The sequence below is a fragment of the Conger conger genome, chromosome 14 (genome assembly GCF_963514075.1).
Source record: "Conger conger chromosome 14, fConCon1.1, whole genome shotgun sequence".
In the NCBI taxonomy this organism is placed as follows: Eukaryota; Metazoa; Chordata; class Actinopteri; order Anguilliformes; family Congridae; genus Conger; species Conger conger.
In genome coordinates, this window is record NC_083773.1 from 20,451,418 (window position 1) to 20,475,586 (window position 24,169).

General features: G+C 41.9%; 2 protein-coding genes across 4 annotated transcripts; one reads left to right on the forward strand and one right to left on the reverse strand.

Annotated features, from left to right (window-relative positions):
- The first annotated feature begins 5,173 nt into the window (after positions 1 to 5,173).
- svbp (small vasohibin binding protein) lies at positions 5,174 to 7,581 on the forward strand. Of its 2 annotated transcripts, none has more exons than XM_061220476.1 (3): positions 5,174 to 5,285; positions 5,581 to 5,766; positions 6,323 to 7,581. In XM_061220476.1, exons 2-3 carry the CDS (start codon positions 5,653 to 5,655, stop codon positions 6,407 to 6,409), a joined length of 201 nt encoding a protein of 66 aa, XP_061076460.1. In that variant the 5' UTR covers positions 5,174 to 5,285; positions 5,581 to 5,652; the 3' UTR covers positions 6,410 to 7,581. The 2 variants fall into 2 exon arrangements, with proteins under 2 accessions (XP_061076460.1, XP_061076461.1); XM_061220477.1 differs by having other exon boundaries at positions 5,192 to 5,321.
- A 1,551-nt stretch (positions 7,582 to 9,132) lies between these two features.
- Positions 9,133 to 21,026, reverse strand: LOC133110614 (F-box only protein 2-like). Of its 2 annotated transcripts, none has more exons than XM_061220847.1 (7): positions 20,885 to 20,909; positions 17,184 to 17,279; positions 14,798 to 14,857; positions 14,188 to 14,314; positions 13,473 to 13,565; positions 11,965 to 12,103; positions 9,133 to 10,009 (listed from the first exon to the last, which is right to left on the reverse strand). In XM_061220847.1, exons 3-7 carry the CDS (start codon positions 14,832 to 14,834, stop codon positions 9,875 to 9,877), a joined length of 531 nt encoding a protein of 176 aa, XP_061076831.1. In that variant the 5' UTR covers positions 14,835 to 14,857; positions 17,184 to 17,279; positions 20,885 to 20,909; the 3' UTR covers positions 9,133 to 9,874. The 2 variants fall into 2 exon arrangements, with proteins under 2 accessions (XP_061076831.1, XP_061076830.1); XM_061220846.1 differs by having other exon boundaries at positions 9,137 to 10,009; positions 17,195 to 17,279; positions 20,885 to 21,026.
- Positions 21,027 to 24,169: the final 3,143 nt, after the last annotated feature.

Sequence of the window (24,169 nt, forward strand, 5' to 3'; positions counted from 1 at the left end):
GGTGCTGATCATTTTACAGCGGCACGCGTGAGCTGTACTGCACAGTGTGTCCGTGTGCTCGCCACTGTTGGTTTAGACTGAGAGCGCATGAGCGCTAACGCTGAAATGCTTTTGCAGGTCATTGCTCGAATTACACTGCTACTCTACGGCACCAAGGGATTCCTCAGAGAATAATAATAAGCACTTCACAATTATCATTCAATCCACTTGGAGCTTGGAATTCATATTTACCTTTTTGGAAAAATGCCACACACAATTTTTCATATATTCACTATATAAACGGAAAGTGTATATTTCGGTGTACCAATGGGACAAAAAAAGCCTTACAATATTACTTATTTATACTCTGAAGACTCATTATGAACAACTAAACACTTTGGCTGGGGTTTCGCATTACCTTGGAACAACCCTGCGTATTTTAAGCACTGCTAAAGGTCCTGACTGCATAGCTGACGGTCGCTGTGTGAGGAGGCTGTGAAAGCCTCCTGTGTTCTCTGCGCCCGGCGGTGAGGCCGTTCCCCGAGTGCGGTGAGGGAGTGTGAGATCGCTGTCTGGAAAAAAAATAGAAATCTCGTCCCCCAAGTTGGGGAGGGTGAGGACACATCAGCTGTGTAACATACAGCCACACACTTCAGCAGATCCGTTTTCTTGCTGACAGAGTGGAGCACCCGGCACGCAAAACAAACTCCCTGCGTCCTGCGTGCACTGGAACAGGGATGGAGAACCCAAACTCCCAGCGTCCTGCGTGCACTGGAACAGGGATGGAGAACCCAAACTCCCAGCGTCCTGCGTGCACTGGAACAGGGATGGAGAACCCAAACTCCCAGCGTCCTGCGTGCGTCTGGAACAGGGATGGAGAACCCAAACTCCCAGCATCCTGCGTGCACTGGAACAGGGATGGAGAACCCAAACTCCCAGCGTCCTGCGTGCACTGGAACAGGGATGGAGAACCCAAACTCCCAGCATCCTGCGTGCACTGGAACAGGGATGGAGAACCAAGAATACCAGAGGGTTTTTATCTGCAAGGCCGCTTGGGGAGGAAAAGAGATCGGAGATTACCCCGTAATTCCTGCGGACTCCAGGAGGATCCAGAGGAGCTGGCTGCCTCATCTCCTATTCTTCTGCTGCAAAACGCCCCTCGCTCCAAATGCCTGAAGGGCAGCAGTGTAGTCTAATAGGGGAACACAGACTTGTGGGCTTGAATACTAGCTGGGGCTCTAGGGGCAATGTACTAGCTCCATGTTACAGCAGCGATATGAATGGATTGTATGTGAAAATGTGCATAAGCCGCTGTACAAGAGCGCCTGCTAGATGTCAAAGTGTAATGTCGTGAATTAATGCACCTTGAGCTTGAACCCTTGCCGTTTTAATGTTGAGTCCAAAACAGTCCTCCCCTTACTCATATCATGTTGAAATATGGCTGCCTTTACAGCTTCTTTAATTGTTGAGACAGGCTGTGCTTTTTCTCCTTATCTCTGGGTGATTTGCCCTCGTAACTTGCCCCAGTAATGGTGCACCACCCCAAACCGCCCCCCTCTTGGCCTTCTCACAAATAGCAATTTATGGGTCATTATCAACACGATTGCAATCTCCTCAAGGATGGATGTGTTGCCTGCTGAATTCTTACTGGTGCTCTCATCATGCAAAATGGCCAGGCATTCCAAGTCATGAGGAATGGGAGAGGAATGCTCCTTAAAGTCCATTAACTGTCCGGACACGTGAAGCAGCAAGACGGCAAATGAGGAGGCCTGCGCACAGAGTACAGCCACCTGTTGGACCCTCCCCACATTAATAACCCTCCCCCACCACACCACACCCCAGTAATCTTTGCAGAATCTGTTTGATGGGGCTTGAAGAATTGAATTGAATGTGTCCCCTACATTTAACCCATCCTAGTTACTTAGGAGCAGTGGGCAGCCACAGTGTAGCGCTGTGGGGTTAAGGGTCTTGCTCAAGGGCCGAACAACTGTGCAAAGCTCATCTTGGGATTTGAACCACCAACCTTCCAGGTCATGTATCTTAGCCACGATGCTACAGACTGCCACCTTGAGATGTCTGCACTGAGCTTGTATCTCCACAATGTTCATGTTGACTCTCCTCAATTTCACCTCACTGCCTGGTTAGCAGCGGCTCTTCCCACAATGCATCTGTTCTTCACCAGAGTGTGGAGGCCGGGGCGGCCTTCTTACCGCAGGTGTGTGAAAGAGGACCTCAGTCTGCAAGCTTATTTTTGGGTCTCGGGAGGTGAGCTATTTTTAGGTTGAAAAGTTCAATTTTATGCCACATTAATTTGGCAGCGAGGAGAATCCTGCAAGGCCGTGGATTGAAGGAGCGTTCAGGACTGAGAGCCGGGCTCCACAGTGTAAAGACTGTCCGTCCAGCCTCGCCTGAGAGCACGTTTCACTTCATTTATTTATGATCTTAAGACTCTCTCTGTATTTGAATCAGGTCTCTGACTGTGAGTGTGTGCCTGTCTATACTGTTTGTTTCAGGCAAAGCACGATTTTTCATGACACTGTATATGCAAATATGGACACAATCAAAATGTTTATCAACTCCAATAGGCAGTTTCCTCTGCATTGTATATCAGCAAATACATGCATGTGGTCTACCTTTTTTAGATTAAAAACAATTAAAAGTTGTTGTTTTTTTTCAGATGATACAGTTACTGGAGCTTTATACTTAGCTGGTCTTAACACAGTGCATTGAATAGCATAGCATATCTATGTGTTTATACAGTCCTGGAAGTGCTTGGTGTTCACTCTGTCAGAGACCTAAATCAAAGTGTCTTTGACAGGGTGCATTTTACCCAGAATTCAATTCATCTTAAAGTATGAGTACTGAGGGAGGGAAGAGGGCATCCTCCTCTCTCACTGTTCTAGCAATGGCGGAATGGCTTTTTCCTAGGATGCAAGCAGACCTTTCCCCTCTCATCCTAGTAGGCAAGGATAATATGTAATATCTCCTCACAGCTTTGTCTACAGACAACACAATCCTACAATGTTTTGCTTTTGTTTTTGTTCTTCCATTAGATGACTACAGGCTGACTACAGGCTGTTGCAGAAGTTTTTCCAACCTCTCCCAAAACCAGCCATAATAATGGCTCATCCCCTTACCCTCCCCACACACACACACACACACACACACACGCACCAAAACACACTGTTCTGTTTTTCCCTAAGTTAGAAAGTTGCTTTAAAGCTGGCCTGCCGAGTGGGAAGTCTATTGGCGGGGTCTGTTGTATTTAGGATCAGCTGTTCTTTTCGGGTTATTATTGCAGAGCAAGTGTAGCCCCCAAAGGGAGGTGGGGGGGGGGGTGGAGGGAATCCAGGAAAACCCACTGGAATGCAGCATGATAAATCTAAGGTGGTGGAGCGACCCCAGAGGGCACGCGTGTGCAGAAACTGAACACACAAACAAAAACACAAACAGTATCAGGTGAGATACACATCCCTGAGAGTTCTAACTCTTTAAAGACCAGGTTTCATGGAATGTTTTTCTTATTTTCAAAATCCTAACTCAGTGTTCTAGAAGTCCATTGCCTTCAATTACCTGTGGTGATTGTTACATCAGCATTACAATCTTAAGAACATTGTTATCATACTGTATATTTGTGACCTCACACCTTAACGGTACTGGTTACACTCATGGGGCTGTTATGGTAGAGCTGAAACCAGCTGATCCTGAGACCTCAGACTGGAGGTCTGGTGGTAATCTTTACAGTAATCCTTCAGTAAATGAGAAGGGTCACTGCACTACTAATGCATATGACTCTAAGTATGGCAGAAAACCAGCACATTTTTCACCTTTAAATTGAACATGGGAACGGTACCATCACGCAGAACAGCTTCAGCTTGAAGAAGATTCATCGATTAACTTCACTCCCTGTTGGATGCATTCCTTAACCTGCGCTGCCTTGGTTTTCAGGTTTCAACTTTGTGCCATATATTGCTTGGAAAGGAAAATACCACTTTTCCTGGGTGGTCCAGGGTCGTCTGAGCTCCTGTCACTTAATTAATCTGTGTAATTATCACTGCCTCGCTTCAGTGTGAAGAGACACATGAACGCACTTGCCATCTGATCTCCAGGGATAACAATAGCAGCAAAACACAAGATTGGCTTTTTGTCAGGTTCTCAGTTTAAATATACATCTTTAGAAAGACAAACATCCTCAGCCTTAAAATGAAGGCAGTAAATTATGTTACCTGAGTAATGCAGGGCAAGGACTGTAATGCATTAAAATGTCAAAACGCTGGGAGAAAGTCCTTTTTCAAGTTTGGGGGAGTACTTTGGTGCAAATTCTTAGCATAGCCTGGTAGACTGAGCTTGATTTAAAAGACGGTGCTGCAGGTACTAGTAACTTCTTCCGACGGCACAGTACACTGTGCTAGACGCTGGTTTGGTTACCTGGATCTACCGCCATGAATACTCAATTGAAAGGATTTCAAGAAAAGTATGCACAGTATACACTTTTCATATTTTATATTTTAATGTTGATTTTTCACATTTATTTTAAAGGACAGATTGTGGTTCAATGTAAAATCTATATAATTAAATAAATAAATTGTATTTATGGGTGAGCTAACTCCTTTTATACACTGAACATTTCAATAAACAGACTTTCTAGCAAACTGGAATGAGATTATTATTATTATTATTATTATTATTATTATTATTATTAGTATTATTATTATTATTAGTATTATATAAATACCAGGATCATAGAGGCTATTTTTACTCGCAATAGTTATGAAGAATAATGCGCATTTTTGGGCTTCATGCTGCAGGCCTTTTGCCAGTGTAGCAAGGGCGACCTCCTGTGATTAGATTTAAAGTAACCCCCGATGCTTATACCGGACAGCCGACTTTTTAAATTAATTGCTAGTCTAATTTTATCTTGGGATTTAACATTTTTTGAATATATATATATGTATATTATGATTATTACAACGTAATGTTCTTTGTAAATGTGCATAATTAACTAATACGATCGAAGGTCATTATTTTGCCACCACTCACATATGGTTGACTGCACAATAACAATACATAGTTTTGTTTCATATTTAGCTCTGGATGAATAAATAGTAGGAAGAGGTTTTAAAACTTGTTTTTTTAACACGCGGCCATGTAAAGATGTTTTCACTGCGAAGAGGAACATTTATTCAAATCTATTGTCTTTTCGGAGGCATTCAATTGTTACACCAAGAAACACTTCCGTTGTAACCAAAAAAAATTATCCAAACCGAGTAAAAAGTGCTTGAGTGTAATTCCAGTAGCGTTCTACAGTAGGTCGCAAGTTTGTAAAATTTGATTTTAAAACGGTAACGTGTCTTTAGTACTTGTAAACGCATATACTTGTCTACAGTTCATTTATTTAGAAGCGGTAGCTGTAACGTTACGTGTGTACGGAAATTGGGATAGGTAGCTAGCTAGCGAATTTATCTTAGCAACTAGCTCGCTAGCTTAATTTAAAATCAATTAATAACTGCCGAACTAGTAAACGGATTGTGTTTTTTTTTATAGATGTGTAAAAAGCATTGAACTGCCAGGATTAGAGTGAATTATTGTCTTGTATTCTAGGTACAGGTCCGTTTAGTTGCCTATTTACATGCAAGCTAACTTGGCTACCTAACAAAAGTCGAAAAAGCGACCATGGAGCCGGCGTGCCGCAAAGATAAACAGAAACAGAAGGACACTCCAAACCGAGGGGACCGAGCCAAACAGAAATCTGCTCAACAGGAGTTAAAACAGCGACAAAGAGCAGAGGTTTGTGCAGATATCGATCCAGCCGTCTAACATTCACTCCGTGCACAGTTTTAATGATCAAACTACAATTAACTGTTTTGCTAAGATTAGCTATGCTCTGATCCGTTGTAAGTCGGGGTACGAGCATGTTCAATCAGTTATATTGATGTTCCTCAATATTTATTCAAATTTTAACACAATGTTGAAACGTCGTGTTATATGCAGCTACATTGGACATGTCTTAGCTGTGTTCACGCTTTTAGCATCGACCTTTAAATGAATAATTTGTCTTGCAAAATAATTACATAGTTAAATTATTCGTTTTGCTGACTGACTAAAATTCGTGCCCTTTAGAGGGTAATTTTCCAATAAATATTAAAAGAGTAATTGTCCTGTTACAATTGATACACATGGGTTGCCCAGGACAGTCCCTGCTTATTGATTTATAGCAGCTAGCTGCAGACTGGATATCTTAATGCTTATGAGTCATCATGACTGTGGTATGTTTGTGTACAAGCCCATACGAACAACTTCAGTCTTCGTCACCTTTGAGTTATAAACTTTGCCTGCTTTTCAGATCTATGCCCTGAATAAAGTGATGACAGAGCTGGAGCAGCAACAGTTTGAGTCTTTCTGCAAACAGATGCAGCCGCAGGCCGAATGAGTTGTTCTCAATCAGAGACTGACGCCAACGCAGAAATGCTAACGCCGCTGTGCATTCGCCTATTTTGGGTTGTAGTTTCCTTCACCTGTGTTCAGAAAACAACGCTGTGCCACGTGTCCGGTACATGCGTCTGAGATATCACAGACCTTAATGTGATATTAATGTCCAAGGATGCTAATGGTCATGAATGCCTTCGGATGGGTGTCCCACCTAACCTCATCGTTAACTCGTCGTTAATCGGTGATATGAAGAATCTTTTTATTTGTTAAATGGAAGACGGACGGTGTATTTTCACATGCCATAGCCTAGGTGTTACTGCTATTAAATAGAATGCGGTAACACTGTTTTTGTGAAATTGTACGGTTTCTGTTCAACCACACATGCAACAATAAGAACTATACATTTAATAGTTGGAGGCATGAAGCATTGAAGGTATGGTTTTCTTGTTTTTGGAGTTCCCCTTTTCTTTTTTGTGTTAAAACAGACCCAATATTTATGAATTAACACAGAAAGTTAATACTTTAACACCCTGTTATGTAGCTACTGGTATTTCATGTGAGTGTTAAGGTTGCCCTCCAGGGTAATGCAAACCGCAGCATTAGTGTGGACAGTGTTTACTCTGTGTGTGTGTGTGTGTGTGTGTGTGTGTGTGTGTGTGTGTGTGTGTGTGTGTTTGCGTTTGCGCGCGCGCACGATATCCCAGTGTTTTGACCCTCTATATCAGGGTGGTCTCTGCTGTAAAGCTGTATACTATCCAAGTGTATACGTACACATTTAGAGTGTTTTGCTGAAACTGGGGAAAAAATGCCTCTATTGTTGAACCATCACCATATACTGCATTCTTGCACTCCATGGTTCTTGCATTGTTGTTTGTTGCTTTTTTAAAATTTGTCCACTGAATAACTGTAAGCATTTATGAACTAAAGTGTGATGGCTTGAATTTTTTTGAGATGAAGATTTTTTTATTTTTATTTTTTATTTTATTCGGAAATTATATTTTCTAATTGCAAAGACAATTATAAGTCTAATGACTGATCAGCATGTATTAAAGCAAAGAGTGCTGACCGTGATGATTTTCGACCCTTGAGGGAATATTATCTCATGATTGTGTGTCAATTCTGTGGCCAAATGTCTTATTTTTTCAAAAGAGCAATAAAAAACCATGCATAATGTGTCTGAAGGCATTTCTCTTTTCTCTTGGAAACTCATGGCTTTCATGGGGTCCATGATTCATGAGCTGTTCGGAGTCCTCATTCGCAGAATGGTTGGCTGAGCTTCGTGCTTGACTCCCAAAACGAAAGCATTATGGAAGGCTTCATGGTACCTCTGCACAGATGCGGAGTAAACCGGAGGAATTTGTTTTGCACATAATGTTGAGGTGATGCTTTGTTAATGCGTTCAGGCAATCCACAGCCGTGACATTTTATGGAGAAAGTACCATATACAGCGCCCAGTCTTTTCTGACTGGTTCAGTCATGGTAGGGCTGGGCAATAAACTTGTAAGGGGAGAGTGCACGTAACTGAAGGTTTAGTGTTTTGATACCAAAGAAGATGCCACTTTAAGGTGACCTGTGGGGAGATTTATCCAGGAATGCTCAGTAAATCATAATTGCTATTTTGTGTTACAAAATTTCAATTCAATTTTATTTTTATAGCGCTTTTCACAGGAGACTGTCACAAAGACGCCTTACAGTTAAGTCGGTAAAAGTCAGTATTTTGTAGCCTACCGAGGCTTCAGATGTTGAAATGTATGTTGCAGACGGACACCCTTTTCTTACAGTGCACACAATGGCAGCCATCTTCAGCGGGATGAGTTTCAGCTGTTGAAGCCTTTGAAGCAGGTGAGTGCAGGCCTAGCACCGCATTTTGTTTCTGGTCTGCCAATAACACAATGCATGCTAACACTAGTGATGGGGAACAATACAGTAAGAAGACCCTAAACAGCCAAACCAAGCTTTCAAATAAAGTGAAGGAATATTTCTTCTCCCATGTGGGGGATTAATTTCACAATGACTTCTTCCTCTCTCATCTTGATGCTGGGGGGGAGTGATGGTCTGGGTACCCGATACAATAAACACGATACTGTCAGAGGCTATGCTTCGTTGGTTTATGATGGCTTTTTTAGCTTTACAAATAATATGTTCCCAATTCTGAGTGTGTCTTATTGTATTACTTATTACTTTAAGTGCTAATTTGATGCTTCAAATATTTTGATAATGGGTTCGGTTCAATTCTTTCAGTAATTGAGCTAATTATGTTGGCTATTTGCTAATCTGGGAATATTCTTCCATTTAAAAAGAAATTATGGTGGATTTTGTTGTAAAATGATCATCAACTAGCTAGTATGGTTGAGTCATGAAATCTGTAAATTACACTCATTGTGTAAACCTCTTCCATGAGATCTTTTCTATGAGATTTAATTATTGCCATGTTTACCTCTGAGAAATGAGTACAGTGCTGTTGTATGAAAAACCGATTGTCTTGCACAGACTATGCTGCAGCTACATGGTGACTATACCCTAAACATGGTCACACAGTGTGATGTGTTGCATGTGTGTATACAATTGGGGGAAAGAAATATTCAAAAGATCATTCCTTACTGAGCAACCTTTATTGTGGAAGTTTAACTCACATTTGGCATTTGTTCAGCATGATATACAGAACTGTGCAGAAGTCTTAGTATTATATATATATATATATATATATATATGTTTATTTTTGTGTGTGTGTGTTAGTATAAAAGAACACATTTGAGATTTCCAAATATTCATTTTCCAAAATATAAAATTTTAGAGACATTTTTGTATTTAATTTACCATATTACTGTAAGTAATTGACTACATTTACATAAAAACTTGATCAAGGCTGTCTGAGATCAGAAGCAAGGAGCCAACCAAAGTCTGCAGAAGATCCGTGGCAAGTTCTCCAACATGCTTGGAACAACTTCCCTGTTGATTGTTTTAGCCAATGCTGTCCTCCAGTTCTATATCTCAGAGATGCAGAAAAATATTGATTTGATTCAGTTTTGAACTATTCTGGCAAATTACTCAAATGTAATGTAAAATGTATTGTATGTTTATTTAGGACCTTTCATTGAATTATTTTTGAAAGAATCTTATCTGTACAGAATGTTATACAGGTGCCTAAGACTTTTGCACAGTACTGTATCTACTGAAGTAATTCATAAATGCATACCGTGCTAAAAGCTACATAGCAGCACCCACAATTGGGACTGAAACCTAACATCACCTGATTACAATGAATTTTTCCCAAACCCCTGCCGCACACTGCCACCCTTAACACGGCACGTGTGGGGATACCATTCCCATCTTGTTCCAACGCTGCAGATTGGTTAGAACAAAACATAGGCTACACGTCCTTTATGACATCATGTGTTACAGGTGCAGTGTGACGTGTGGCTTTAGTGACAGCTCATGCAGTGCTGGATCTCTGGCTCCACCCCCCTCAGGCCTGCACTTTGACAGAGCTTCCTGTCACTCTCACGCCAAACCAGCCCACCCATCCCTTGGTGTCCTGGCCCCCGTGCTCAAAGGAGATGAAGCGAAGACCTGGTCCGTAACCTGAGAATTTGTGCGTCACCTTGGAGAGATAAAAAACATTTTTTCAATACACTGAACGAGGTGACTTTCCAGAGACCGAGTTTACTTTGCCCAAATGATGATGATTAATCATTCCATCTGACAGCTGGTGTCAAGCATTGTTTGATGAGTATGTGTATATACAGTGGATCTGGAAAGTATTCACAGCGCTTCACTTTTCCCACATTTTGTTATGTTGCAGCCTTATTCCAAAATGGAATAAATTCATTTTTTCCCTCAAAATTCTACACACAACACCCCATAATGACAACATGAAATTTCTTTGAAATTTTAGCAAATTTATTAAAAATAAAAAACTAAGAAATCACATGTACATAAGTATTCACAGCCTTTGCTCAATACTTTGTTGATGCACCTTTGGCAGCAATTACAGCCTCAAGTCTTTTTGAATATAATGCCACAAGCTTGGCACACCTATCTTTGGGCAGTTTCACAGCACCTCTCAAGCTCCATCATGTTGGATGGGGAGCGTCGGTGCACAGCCATTTTCAGACCTCTCCAGAGATATTCAATCGGATTCAAGTCTGGGCTCTGGCTGGGCCACTCAAGGATATTCACAGAGTTGTCCTGAAGCCACTCCTTTGATATCTTCGCTGTGTGCTTGGGGTCGTTGCCCTGCTGAAAGATGAACCGTCGCCCCAGTCTGAGGTCAAGAGCGCTCTGGAGCAGGTTTTCATCCAGGATGTCTCTGTACATTGCTGCATTCATCTTTCCCCTCAATCCTGGCTAGTCTCCCAGTTCCTGCCGCTGAAAAACATCCCCACAGCATGATGCTGCCACCACCATGCTTCACTGTAGGGATAGTATTGGCCAGGTGATGAGCGGTGCCTGCTTCCCTCCAAACATGACGCCTGGAATTCATGCCAAAGAGTTCAATCTTTGTCTCATCAGACCAGAGTCCCATGGTCTGAGAGTCCTTCAGGTGCCTTTTGGCAAACTCCAGGTGGGCTGCCATGTGCCTTTTACTAAGCAGTGGCTTCCGTCTGGCCACTCTACCATACAGGCCTGATTGGTGGATTGCTGCAGAGATGGTTGTCCTTCTGGAAGGTTCTCCTCTCTCCACAGAGGAACGCTGGAGCTCTGACAGACTGACCGTCGGGTTCTTGGTCACCTCCCTGACTAAGGCCCTTCTCCCCCGATTGCTCAGTTTAGATGGGCGGCCAGCTCTAGGAAGAGTCCTGGTGGTTCCAAACTTCTTCCATTTACGGATGAGGTCACTATGCTCATTGGGACCTTCAAAGCAGCAGAAAATGTAATCCTGTCTCGGAGGCCTACAGACAATTCCTTTGACTTCATGCTTGGTTTGGGCTCCGACATTCACTGTCAACTGTGGGACCTTATATAGACAGGTGTGTGCCTTTCCAAATCATGTCCAATCAACTGAATTTACCACAGGTGGACTCCAATTAAGTTGTAGAAACATCTCAAGGTTGATCAGTGGAAACAGGATGCACCTGAGCTCAATTTTGAGCGTCATGGCAAAGGCTGTGAATACTTATGTACATGTGATTTTTTTTTTTCCTTTTTTTTTTTTTATAAATTAGCAAAAATATCAAAAAAACATCTTTCATGTTGTCATTATGGAGTGTTGTGTGTAGAATTTTGAGGAAAAAAAATAATTTATTCCATTTTGGAATAAGGCTGTAACATAACAAAATGTGGGAAAAGTGAAGCGCTGTGAATACTTTCCGGATGCACTGTAGTGCTTACATGTGAGATCAACCTGTCTCCAAGAGCAAAGCTGGGTTCACCATGATGTCATGGATGGTATTATGGCTGTACAGTGTTTGCATGTGAGATGGACACCCAGAATGACAGGCACAGAGCTACCTGTCTCCAGGAGCAAAGCCGGGTTCACCATGATGCCATGGATGGTATTATGGCTGTACAGTGTTTGCATGTGAGATGGACACCCAGAATGACACACAGAGCTACCTTTGTCCAGGAGCAGTCATCTTTTTCGGCGTCCACGGCCACTTCATCGGGTCTAAATCTCTGGAGGATCTTTTCATTGTCATCCAAGAGAGAGACGGTCAGCTCGTAAAGAAAGCCGCTATCTGAACGGCCACAGTACCTGCGTACACATGCACACATAGGTGTTGATTCACAGAAGCCATTTGTTTGAATTCAGAGTGATGGATAGGGTCTGTGTGTGTGTGTGTGTGTGTGTGTGTGTGTGGTTCAGTGTATGTGTGACAGTACTGGGTGTGTGTGTGTGTGTGTGTGTGTGTGTGTGTGTGTGTGTGTGTGTGTGTGTGTGTGTGATTCAGTGTATGTGTGACAGTGCTGTATGTGTGTGTGTGTGTGTGTGGCTGTGTGTGTGATTCAGTGTATGTGTGACAGTGCTGTATGTGTGTGTGTGTGTGTGTGTGTGTTGCTGTGTGTGTGATTCAGTGTATGTGTGCCATGCTGTGCGTGTGTGTGGGTGTGTGTGGCAGTGTGTGTGGGTGTGTGTGTGTGATTCAGTGTATGACTGGCAGTGCTGGGTGTGTGTGTGATTCAGTGTATGAGTGGCAGTGCTGTGTGTGGGTGTGTGTGTGTGTGTGTGTGATTCAGTGTATGAGTGGTAGTGCTGGGTGTGTGTGTGTTTCAGTGTATGAGTGGCAGTGCTGTGTGTGTGTGTGTGTGTGTGGGTGTGTGTGTGATTCAGTGTATGTGTGGCAGTGCTGGGTGTGTGTGTGTGTGTGTGTGTGTGTGATTCAGTGTATGTGTGGCAGTGCTGGGTGTGTGTGGGTGTGTGTGTGATTCAGTGTATGTGTGGTAGTGCTGGGTGTGTGTGTGATTCAGTGTATGAGTGGCAGTGCTGTGTGTGGGTGTGTGTGTGTGTGTGTGTGATTCAGTGTATGAGTGGTAGTGCTGGGTGTGTGTGTGTTTCAGTGTATGAGTGGCAGTGCTGTGTGTGTGTGTGTGTGTGTGTGGGTGTGTGTGTGATTCAGTGTATGTGTGGCAGTGCTGGGTGTGTGTGTGTGTGTGTGTGTGTGTGATTCAGTGTATGTGTGGCAGTGCTGGGTGTGTGTGGGTGTGTGTGTGATTCAGTGTATGTGTGGTAGTGCTGGGTGTGTGTGTGTTTCAGTGTATGAGTGGCAGTGCTGTGTGTGTGTGTGTGTGTGTGGGTGTGTGTGTGATTCAGTGTATGTGTGGCAGTGCTGGGTGTGTGTGTGTGTGTGTGTGTGTGATTCAGTGTATGTGTGGCAGTGCTGGGTGTGTGTGGGTGTGTGTGTGATTCAGTGTATGTGTGGCAGTGCTGTGTGTGTGTGTGTGTGTGTGTGTGTGTGTGTGTGGGTATGTGTGGCAGTGCTGGGTGTGTGTGTGTGTGTGTGGGTGGGTATGTGTGGCAGTGCTGGGTGTGTGTGTGTGTGTGTGTGTGTGGGTGGGTATGTGTGGCAGTGCTGGGTGTGGGGGTGTGTGTGTGTGTGTGGCAGTGCTGGGTCTCAGAGTATTACCAGTCCTCCACAGTGACAGGTGGCTGTGCATCCAGATAATCTGCCGGGAAGCCCTCAGCCAGGAGGTCCACCACCTGCTTCTTCAGACACAACCTGGGAAAGAGACCATGGCTTTCAGAAACACGGCTGTCCACACACATACAGACAAGCACATTCACCTGCAAATATGTGGACAGACATTCAATTAAACTTACAAATGTACACACACACACCCACAAACAAACACAAGCTCTGTGTGAAGCAAACTTGAGCACACATAGCTCTTTCCCTACATGTCTTAGTTTTGACCATAGACTGTAGAAAAAAGCAAAAATGGAGCATGTGTCAGTGGAGTCACCCACTGACTTTACTTGGGCTTCTGAAAAGCTTTTCAGGTCCCGCCATTGGAGCCAGAGACACAGAACAGTAGGGAAGCCCTTATACTGACAAACTGTACCTGATTTGTCAAGAAAGTATTACTATACCATCCAACACAATAATTTAAGAAATTGGCACATGGGGAGACAAAATAGGAAAATACACCGATTGCAACAAATGTTTCTTATGGGAAAAATGATTGACCTCGTATTTTTATCGTATTGTTACCATTTCCACTTGGTTTTGACCCATCTGCTTCCCCTCTTTAAACTTGGAATGTCTAATTGTTTGTCATGATCAGATATTCCACCCATCCCTTCCCTGGTGTATCCCCTCTGCACTCTACCCCATCTCTCACGCATAGGAGGTGGCGAAGTATTTTGTCACGGCCGCATCGTGAAAGGCGTGGCCAGAGGCCCCTGGCATGTCCTCCACATGCCAGCTGTCACCGCCATTCTCTGTCACCTCCCAGGACTCCATGTTCCCTAAGAGAAGCACAGACAGCACAAGAAAACAGTTCTGAGGTTTGAGACCTGGCAGTTTCACAAAGTAGTGTTTTGTGCATACTTCCATTGAAGGGCACTTTTGGCTCTTAGGAAATGCATATTTCATTTGCTATGTGTTTATGAACAGTGAATGGTATTTAGTGTATTTTGTAAGAGTATCCCCTAGGGAATGTGACCTGATCATGGATAATATATACTGCATGTTTGAGTCCAGGCCAAGGTATAACTCTCACTGAAGAACTATCTTTTATTTATATACTTAAGTGAGGACTTAAGACATCTTTCTGGGAGCTTGAATTTGACTTTTCAGAATCATTTAATGCTGCATTATTCATATTTCATGATAGTTTTCACTAATTTGCAATCATGTAGAACTTCACATACCACACATTAAAAAATATTATAGAAAGGGAAAGATTTTGACCATAATAATGTTTTGTAAACATAATTCATTTCCTTTACCTTCTCCACAAGGGTTTTTGAGCAGGTTTTTGGTCATTGTTGGACTGGCCTTGCCTTCACCTGCATACAGACAAGAACATAGAACATAAACTGTGAAAATTGGGAAATGAACATCGCTCCCTTAGCACCAGCACAAACATGCCGCAGGGCTGCATTCTCTCCTTCCCTTCTCACCAATGAACAATAGGAGTCGTGAAGTCAATAATGTCACAGCCAATGATTATTTTTCTATTGTTTATATGAAATATATTCCTTGGTTAAAACCAGTGGAGGCTGCTGGACAGAATTTTTGGTGAAGCAAACCAACCATCACTCCTTGTAAAAAATGTATCCCATTAGTGCCATGTTTTACCTGTTGACCTAAGCCTTTTTAAGGTGATAAACACTGACCACATCTCACAGCCTGTTAAACAGGTTTAAATTGACAACCAATCACAATGGTCATTCCATTTAAATTGAACCTTAAATCATTAACACAAAACAGAATACAATGACAAGTTGTCATGTACTCATCTCACTATCCATCACCTATGAATATTCAATAGATAAACAAAATAATTTAACATTGTAATCGGGTGTTATATTGTAAAAATAAATAAATAACTGTGTGCTATAATTGAGTGAAGATGGTTGAGATGGACTTCTTACCAATTGTAACAGGATGAAACCATACTTTTCAGATCCTTATGCTTAAACAGTTATTGGTACTCCAACAGTACAGAGGATGCTGATATTAGTTTGAAATCTTTTAGTTTGAAAAAGTAAGTTATGATGAATTTTATTTAATTCCTTTTTTTGGACTGGTTAATACAATAGATGAAGAACACATGGATAATGAGGTTAAATGTATGCCTTGCTCATGGGCCCAACGGCTGTGCGGATCTTATTGTGGCTACACTGGGGTTCAAACCACTGATGGCAGGTCCCAGTCATGTACCTTAACCACTATGCTACAGGCCGCCTAATGAACATGGCAAGTTTGGATGGCATCAATTAGCCTGATATGCCTATAAAATAAAGTTCCTGGGATGCTTTTCTAACCAGTTTCTACCTTTTCCTACCTGTATTATAAGGATTATAAAGAGAGGTATGGTGTCATCCTGTTACAAATGGTTGTCACAAATAGTTAGACTCACCACTAACCTGTTGGGATGGGGATAATTAAGATTGTATCCATTATTTATATGCCATTATTGATTCTGCTTATTGATTGATTGATTAAATAGACAAGTGATTGACAGACAATGAGAGGAATGGCAGACATGGCAGGAAGGAAGTGCGTGTAAGGAGCGGGGAGGCGGAGACATAAAATGACACCGGTGGAACAAATGAATGAGGGAATGAAACTGGAAACAGACCATGGTGGTCACAGAGGGAAACAAGAGGCGAAAACGCTAGGGACTTAGACAAAAATCAGGAAACAGAAAACACAGAAGCTGACAAGTAACAATATTACATTACATTACAAAGCATTTAGCAGATGCTCTTAGCCAGAGCGACGTACAGCAGAGTGCAGATCAAACACAAGTACAAGTGTGAAGAGAACACTTTCTGAGTCCTAGCGTGACTATACAGATACAACCCTTGAAGAATACATGAACTTATGAACTAGCATACCACGGTTGGCAGCTAGAATACCCTGAGTATAACAATACAATATCTAATACAATCTAATCTAATTCAGCAATATCTATAAATAACTATTTATAAGTGCCATTATAATCTATGGCATATACAAGGCTAATCATGGTGGTGAGGTAGGGAGGTAAAGGTGCAGCCTGAAGAGATGAGTCTTCAGTCTGTTTGAAAGTGGTCAGAGACTCTGCTGTTCTGACATCCACAGGAAGGTCATTCCACCACCGTGGGGCCAGAACAGACAGCAATCGTGACCAAGAAGTGCAGGTGCGGTGAGGGGGAGGTACCAGGCATCCAGAAGTAGCAGAAAAGAAGGGTCTTGCTGGTGTATATGTCTTGATAAGTGATTGAATATATACAGGGGCTGATCCCTTAACTGCCTGGTACGTGAGCACCAAAGTTTTAAATTTGATGCGAGCCATAACAGGCAGCCAGTGGAGGTTGCTGAGCAGGGGGACGGCATGTGAATGTCCGGGAACATTGAATACCAGACGGGCTGTGGTGTTCTGGATCAGAATTGCAATAGTCCAGGCGGGACGGACCATTGCTTGTACAAGGAGCTGAGAGGAGTAGGTGGTGAGGAAGGGTCAGATTCTCCAGATGTTGTACAGGAAGAACCTGCATGCCCGGGTCACCGTAGCGATGTTCTCGGAGAAGGACAGCCTGTTGTCCATCTTGCACTGGAGGATGAGGTCACTGTGGGATCCCCTAAATCGGAGAAGGGAGAGATGAGAGCAGGGATGAAGATTACCTTCGCCTTACCTGGGTTGAGACTTTGTTGTCGATTGCCCATCCAGGTTGTCGGTTGTCAGTTGTCTCTCGGGCAGGCGTAGATACGGATAGAGACCTGAGTGTCCGATGGGGGGAAGGAGAGAAAGAGTTGGGTGTCATCGGCATAACAATGATATGACATGCCATGAGCAGAGATAACAGGGCCAATGGATCTTATGTAATTAATAACAATAATACAAATCTAAGCTTAACTCATATATATATATATATATATATATATATATATATATATATATATATATACACACACACACACAACACAGACAACACCTCAACCACTAAAATTCAAACAATTTCTATAATAATCACTGGTACTCACTATCTCTCTCTCTCGGTCTCAATTCTCAATACAATACATGCAAGCCCTTTCCAACCCAAAAAATTTAAATGGCGGAGCAAGTGCCAACTGAGTTGAACTGTGATGTTCTGGTTGGTTAGACTTTATGCCAATCATCATGTCGAGAACGAGCACAAGAGCGTGCATGATTAGAAGACATTAGTGAAGCATGCTTCACAGGTGGGCTTAAAAACGCGTCATAAATCCACCAATATCCAATCAATGCCTTTTATGCCTTATATGGTCTCTCATTAAAATATATAGGCCTAGTGAAGCAAAAATGCATTTGCCCCTCGAGCAGGGGCGCTGTTTTGAACAGAGGCAAAACCACAAAGGGAACAGTCATTGTTATGATAATTTAACATTAAAGAAATATCTGTTATGTATGATATGCATGTTCTTTTTTTCTTTTTTTTTGGTAAAGCACTGCTTCACCTGTTGTCTTAGAGGAGCCTCCTCTGGTTAAAACACGCCCAACGTCGTTTTATGCGCCACATCGTGCGCCTACGCTGTATTTCTTGCATAGCTTGCTAAGATTACAGTTCCGCATGTTGTTCCGCCTTTGAGTTCAAATAATTCAGGTTTATCGAGACAAACAAAATGATTGCAACCAGAAAAATGTTAAATAAAAAGGGAGCAACCACGTTAAATTTCAACAGACATTTAAAAACTCATACGGAAAGGTAAGTCAGTTTACCAGCACTGCAGCTGATCCCACTACTGTTCACTGTTGTGTTAACGCAACTTAGCTAAACTGCTGTGTTGGCCAAATGACACGTTTAAGAATCAATATAATGTTCGTCTCACTGTTTAATCAGCATAACAAAAGTGCATATTTTCTTATTTTGTTGATTGCCAAGTTGCAGGGACGTTAGCTTGCACTTCAAATGGTTGATCTTGAAAATCTATGCAAGCTAGAGAACCACGAGCGTAAGGTACAGTAACTTTAAAAACAACATCTTCAGGTTGGCTTGATAAGCCCCGTACATTTTCATTGTCAACCTTCACACAAGCAGCTGTGTTTTCAGTAAAAACGGCCATGTAATGGGATTGTGATCTGGAGCCTAGGGCTGCACTATTTAAAAAAACCTTTCAGTATGGTCTTTAAGATCGTTATGCAAGCAGGACAGTGAGTGATTTTGAATGTCTTGTTCGGTGACGTTAGTTGCGTGGACATTGTTTGGTATTCCAGTGTCATACAAATATGAACTGTATTTTCGAGGGAGCTTGTTTGTAATTGACGCTAACATTAAAAGCTACCGTAGAACCCGAGTTTCGCATGTACTGTAGTTGCATGCGGTTTTGAAATGATTTATAATTTTACTATGCAATAGTGCAATGACATTCCTTAGGATTCAAGGTTTTCCTATAGCATAATGTAGATGTAGTCCCAAAAATCCAGATTTCTTGCAAAGACAATATCTAGCGTCATTAGATTTTTTAAAAATGAGTAAAGTAAATGCTTAACAGGTACCTTTCATTTTAGAATGAAAATATAAGAGTATATTAATAAACCAATACTGCAGCGTTATACAAATTTCAACACTTTGTAAATTCATTTATAAAGTCACAGATACAGATTAAGCCTGGCCCTAGACTAAATTTAATTGGAGATTATCCATACAAAACTGCATTTAGTCCAGGATTAAGATTAATCTGTGTTCGTGTAACTGGCCCTTATTCTGTTATTGACTATCATCTTATATTACAGCCCATGGTAATGCTTACATTATGGCAAATGAGTCACACAGAGTTCTTAAAAAATAAAATTGCTATTTATTTTATCATATTTATTGATATATCAATTACCTACCACACCAGAGGTTTTGGCAAGCCTTTCTCCAGCCATCTTGAGAAAGGCTTTGCCAAAGTGTGGCTCAGGCATGGTAGTTCATTGATATATGAATGAATAAATTAAATAAGCACTATCTTTTTGTGTACCCCTGATACTACTGCTTCTTCAGTTGTCACACATTTGATTTCATAAACAAAATATGACTTCTGCACTTCTGGTTTCTACATCTTCAATTAGCATAGGAACCGTGATGAATTTCTATAGCCATACTGTTGTTTAGGCTGCACCATTCTGGAGACTTGAGACTTGACTGCATTTTATGACTTGTGAACATCTCTGCTACTAAGACATAACTTGTAATCCATCCATCCATTATCTTAACCCACTTATCCTGAACAGGGTTGCAGGGGGGCTGGAGCCTATCCCAGCATACATTGGGCGAAAGGCAGGAATAGACCCTGGACAGGTCTCCAGTCCATCGCAGGGCGCACACACCATTCACTCACACACTCATACATACGGGCAATTTAGACTCTCCAATCAGCCTAACCTGCATGTCGTTGGACTGTGGGAGGAAACCAGAGTACCCGGAGGAAACCCACGGGATCACGGGCTGAACATGCAAACTCCACACAGCGAGGCCCCGGCCGATGGGGATTCAAACCCAGGACCTCCTTGCTGTGAGGCGGCAGTGCTACCCACTGCACCATCCGTGCCGCCCTCAACTTGCAATGCACTTACAAAATTATTTAGAAACTGAACATTCCTCCATTCATTCCTATGGGACGTCCTTGGCAAACCTTAAATATCTTGGAAATTAATGGGAATATCGAAAAGCTATGAACAAGTGCACCATTCTGGACCAAGCTAGACCGGTTTGGTGTTGATAGCTCAAAAACTGTGGGAAGAGTAGGCGGACTAATAATAGTGCGTTGCAATCGCACCAATTAAAGAAAACAGCTCGAGGTCAAAGAATAATTTAAAGGAAAGTTTTCTGCCCCACCGCTGTCCTTAACTAGACATGTAGGTGGGTTTAAAAATGACATGTTGTGTGTTTGAAACACATCTGTTTTGAGAGTGCTGCATGTTATGGCCAATCTCCAGACTTAAATCCCATGAAAAACATGTGGTCTGAACTGAAGAGGGGGGTATCCCAAGGATTTCAATGATTCTGAAAGTTTCTGCATGTAGGAATGGTCTAAAATCCCTCCAAATGTGTTCTCTAACCAAATCTCAAATTATAGGAAAAGACTCAAGGCTGTCATCTTTGTTAGGGGTGTTTGCAGAAAATGCTTTGGTTGATTCCATTGAATCATTAATAAAGCACACTGAGCATGTTGAAAAATAATGAAAAATTATTTTTTAGTTACAGCACTGTTTATGCCTATTTGTCAAGGGAGCCAATAATTCTGTTCTGGAGCCTGCTGTACTTGCTTTTCACATGGGACAGCAAGTGAAATAACTTGTGTATTGACAGCCGACACATAGAGAGAGAACATTTAAAAAAAAGAAAATAAATTTCACTTACAGACAGTTGCTGTTCCGGAGTTCTGCTTCTCTGCCTCGCTCTCTGTGCCCGTGGTAGTCTGGATCCGGTTACGCCTTACCCCTCTCTGTGTCACTGCATACTTTTGTTTGTTCTGTGATATATAGAGCATGTACACACTCGCACACACAGGCAGCAGAGTCAGTCAGTCAATCATAATCGACTCACACACCCTGATGCGTGCTGGTGAATTTTTTACTTCGCTCCCTGCAGGTGCTCCTGTATCTTTCTCTGTCCCATATCCTTTGGAGCTCTACCCAATTCAATTCAATCGTATTTGCATCTCGCTTTACACAGTGTCGGAAGGGAAGAAAATGGGAAATACCAACCCAAACCCCCAAATGAGGAATAAAAAAAAAAGAGTGGGGAGTGGGGAGAAATACCCCCAAACTGCTCAAACTGGCAATAAAAAACTCCCCAATGGGATGAAATCTCAGGAGTAACGTGGCTATAGGGGGATGTCCATCTGCTGTTCAACAGGTTGAGCTATTAAGCTAGCAGGAAAACTAGAAAGTCCACATGGAGGGATGAAAAGTATGCAGTTCTGCAACTGGAGGTCATAGAAGACACAACACATTTCATGCAAATCAAACCTTTTATTTCTTCGTAGTAACAGTAATGCTGGAGAGGTAGACGGGGAGCAGTGAACGTCAGGATACTGGGCCCGGGACCACGTCTTCCACAGTGGGGCTGTTAATATACGGAGATACGGAGGCCAGGGAACAGTTCTCTTTTGTCTAGAGAAGGTTGAAATGTTGAATGTCAAAGTTTTAGTCACTGTCGGCTTGAATTCGTAATTCGCAGATTTTGTGATTCCCGTCGAACAAGCAGGAGGTGGTTATGCAAAGTGTGCGACGCCATCTGAGCTGACGGTGTGGTAACCCGTGAGAAGATCCTGCACTGTACACCTGCCCCCACACGCTGAAACATTTCATATTCCTGCGGTATACATCCTATAGAAATAGCATGCTCTTTCTTGGTAGAAATATACCCTTCGACTAAAACGAGAGGATATTTTTCTCTGCAGCAAAAGTTAAAATATCATACAGCCTTCTAGAGTTTGCATAAGCGATTTGTCTATCAGGGAAGCCAAATATGAGACTCAAAGGATCCAACTCTATCGATATCCTAAAAACGGACCTCAGCTCATTTACCGTGCCTGCATTTATCATTTACCTGTGTTGTAATTTGACACACGGCAATGTGTGTATGTACCAGTCTCAGCCTTTCAAAAATAAAAGACAGGTTTTTGTATCTATTTTATGTTCAAGGCTCATTTTCAGTTTCCAAATAACTAAAATGCTTTGCATTCTCTCCTAGGGGGAGGTACAAGTATTTGCATTTTCTACAAGCACCTTGGGTTTTTTTGTAACTAGCCTGCACACTTTTCTGTTCTGTATGTTTCTTGTCTTCTGTCTAACTAGCCTTGATTGTGGAAAAAAAGGCTTGGGGAATATGTACATGATACTTTGGTTAAATACTGAAATTCTTCCAAACCTCAAGGCACATTTCATGATGAATCACTATGTTGAGATCCCTCTCCCAGTCCTACCTAGTGTCTTGTTTATTTAGGTTGGAGCATAAATAAAAAAAAGTGTCACGTGTTATGCTTGTCATGTCATTTTTCATGTTTAGTTATTGTCTTAGTTATTTTATTGTCATGTCACGTATTGTTAGTCTAGTCTCGCCACGTTATGTTTTATTTCTTTTTACTTTTCATTGTCATGTCACGTTACGTTTCATGTTTAGTTCTTGTTACGATGTATTTTCTAGTCTTGTCATGTTATATAGTTTATTCATGTCACAGTTTTGCAAACTTGTTATGTCATGATTTATGTTGGGTTCATATTATGCGGTTCCGTTCATTGATTAGCATATACTTTTTTGTGTCTTTCCGCAAACCTTGCATTCATGCTTTCTCTCTCTCCCTTGCTGTCGCTCACGCTTCCCTAATTGTTTCAATTTCCCTTGTCTTCTTACTAATCTACTAATGCTAGATCAGGATTGGGTAATACTAACATTCTAATCATATGTTCATGTTTACCTTACGTTTCTTGTGCATGTCATTTACTAATTTACTAACGCTAGGTCAGGATAGGTTTATTACTAACGATTACTAATTATCTTGTTAACTTGTCAATCCTCCACACCTGATTTCCATTCACATGCTGCTCTCAAGCTAATTGTCTGCACCTGTCTACACCTGCATATAAGCACAGTGTTCATTACATTACATTACGTGGCATTTAGCAGACGCTCTTTTCCAGAGCGACGTACATGGCATGTCTTTGCAAAATTGTTGCCTCCTGTTTATCAGTGCACGGTTGGGCGGGTTTCCAAGCAATTGGCACCTGTTTTGAGCCAAGCCTGTTTATTGCCCATCATTATTGACTTCTGTTTTCTTGACCATTGCCTGCCTGTACCACAGACTCTTGCCTGCTGTATGCTTTTGCCCCGTGGAGCGGACTTCGGTCTTGATTTGTGCATTTTGGGTCCAACCCCCATGCACCCGTCTCAAAGAGTCTAATAAAAAATAATAATAATAGTGATCAGTCTTTGAACTTGGAATAAAGTGAGACTTCTCAATAGGGAGTGTGTTAATATTGTACTATATTGGACTGTATTGTCCCTGATTATGAAATCTCTGATTTGATTAGGCAGGTTGTACCGTTCTTGCAACTGCTGTAACAACATAAAAATTAAACCATCAAAAAACCATCTTTTTAATACCTCAACTAAACCAGGTTTTAAATTCTGGGTCATTCCAGCCTGGAAGAAAAGCAGGATTGCCTAGAATTGGTGTAAGCCTTGATGTGGACTAAGACCATCCTTCCAATACACAGAACCTTCTCCCAGCCTTTGAAGTAGTAATGGTGATTGGGTTTGTGCAAATATCTTTATTACTTAATACTTTCTGCCAGGGACATTGCAAATGTTTCAGCTTTGCAAGCTTTAAGTGAGGTCAAATGAAGCTCAGACCATTTCTAACAATCTTAATTGCCTTATTTGAGAGTAAAATTGGGATAATTTGAAGTCTTAGTAAGAGATTAATTGTAATCAGTGCAACCGTCCCCTGCCATGACAATGTTAGGGGGCCCAGCGATTGACGTCAGTTCTTATTGCTTCTAATAGAGGAGTGAATATTGCCCTTTATAATTAGCCATGCAAAGGCATTACATAAATTCCTATAAGTACCTGAGACCAGCAGGGGACCAGTGAGACGCAAAGGGACACAAGGTGTAAGGGAGGTGACATCATGGCACCCTA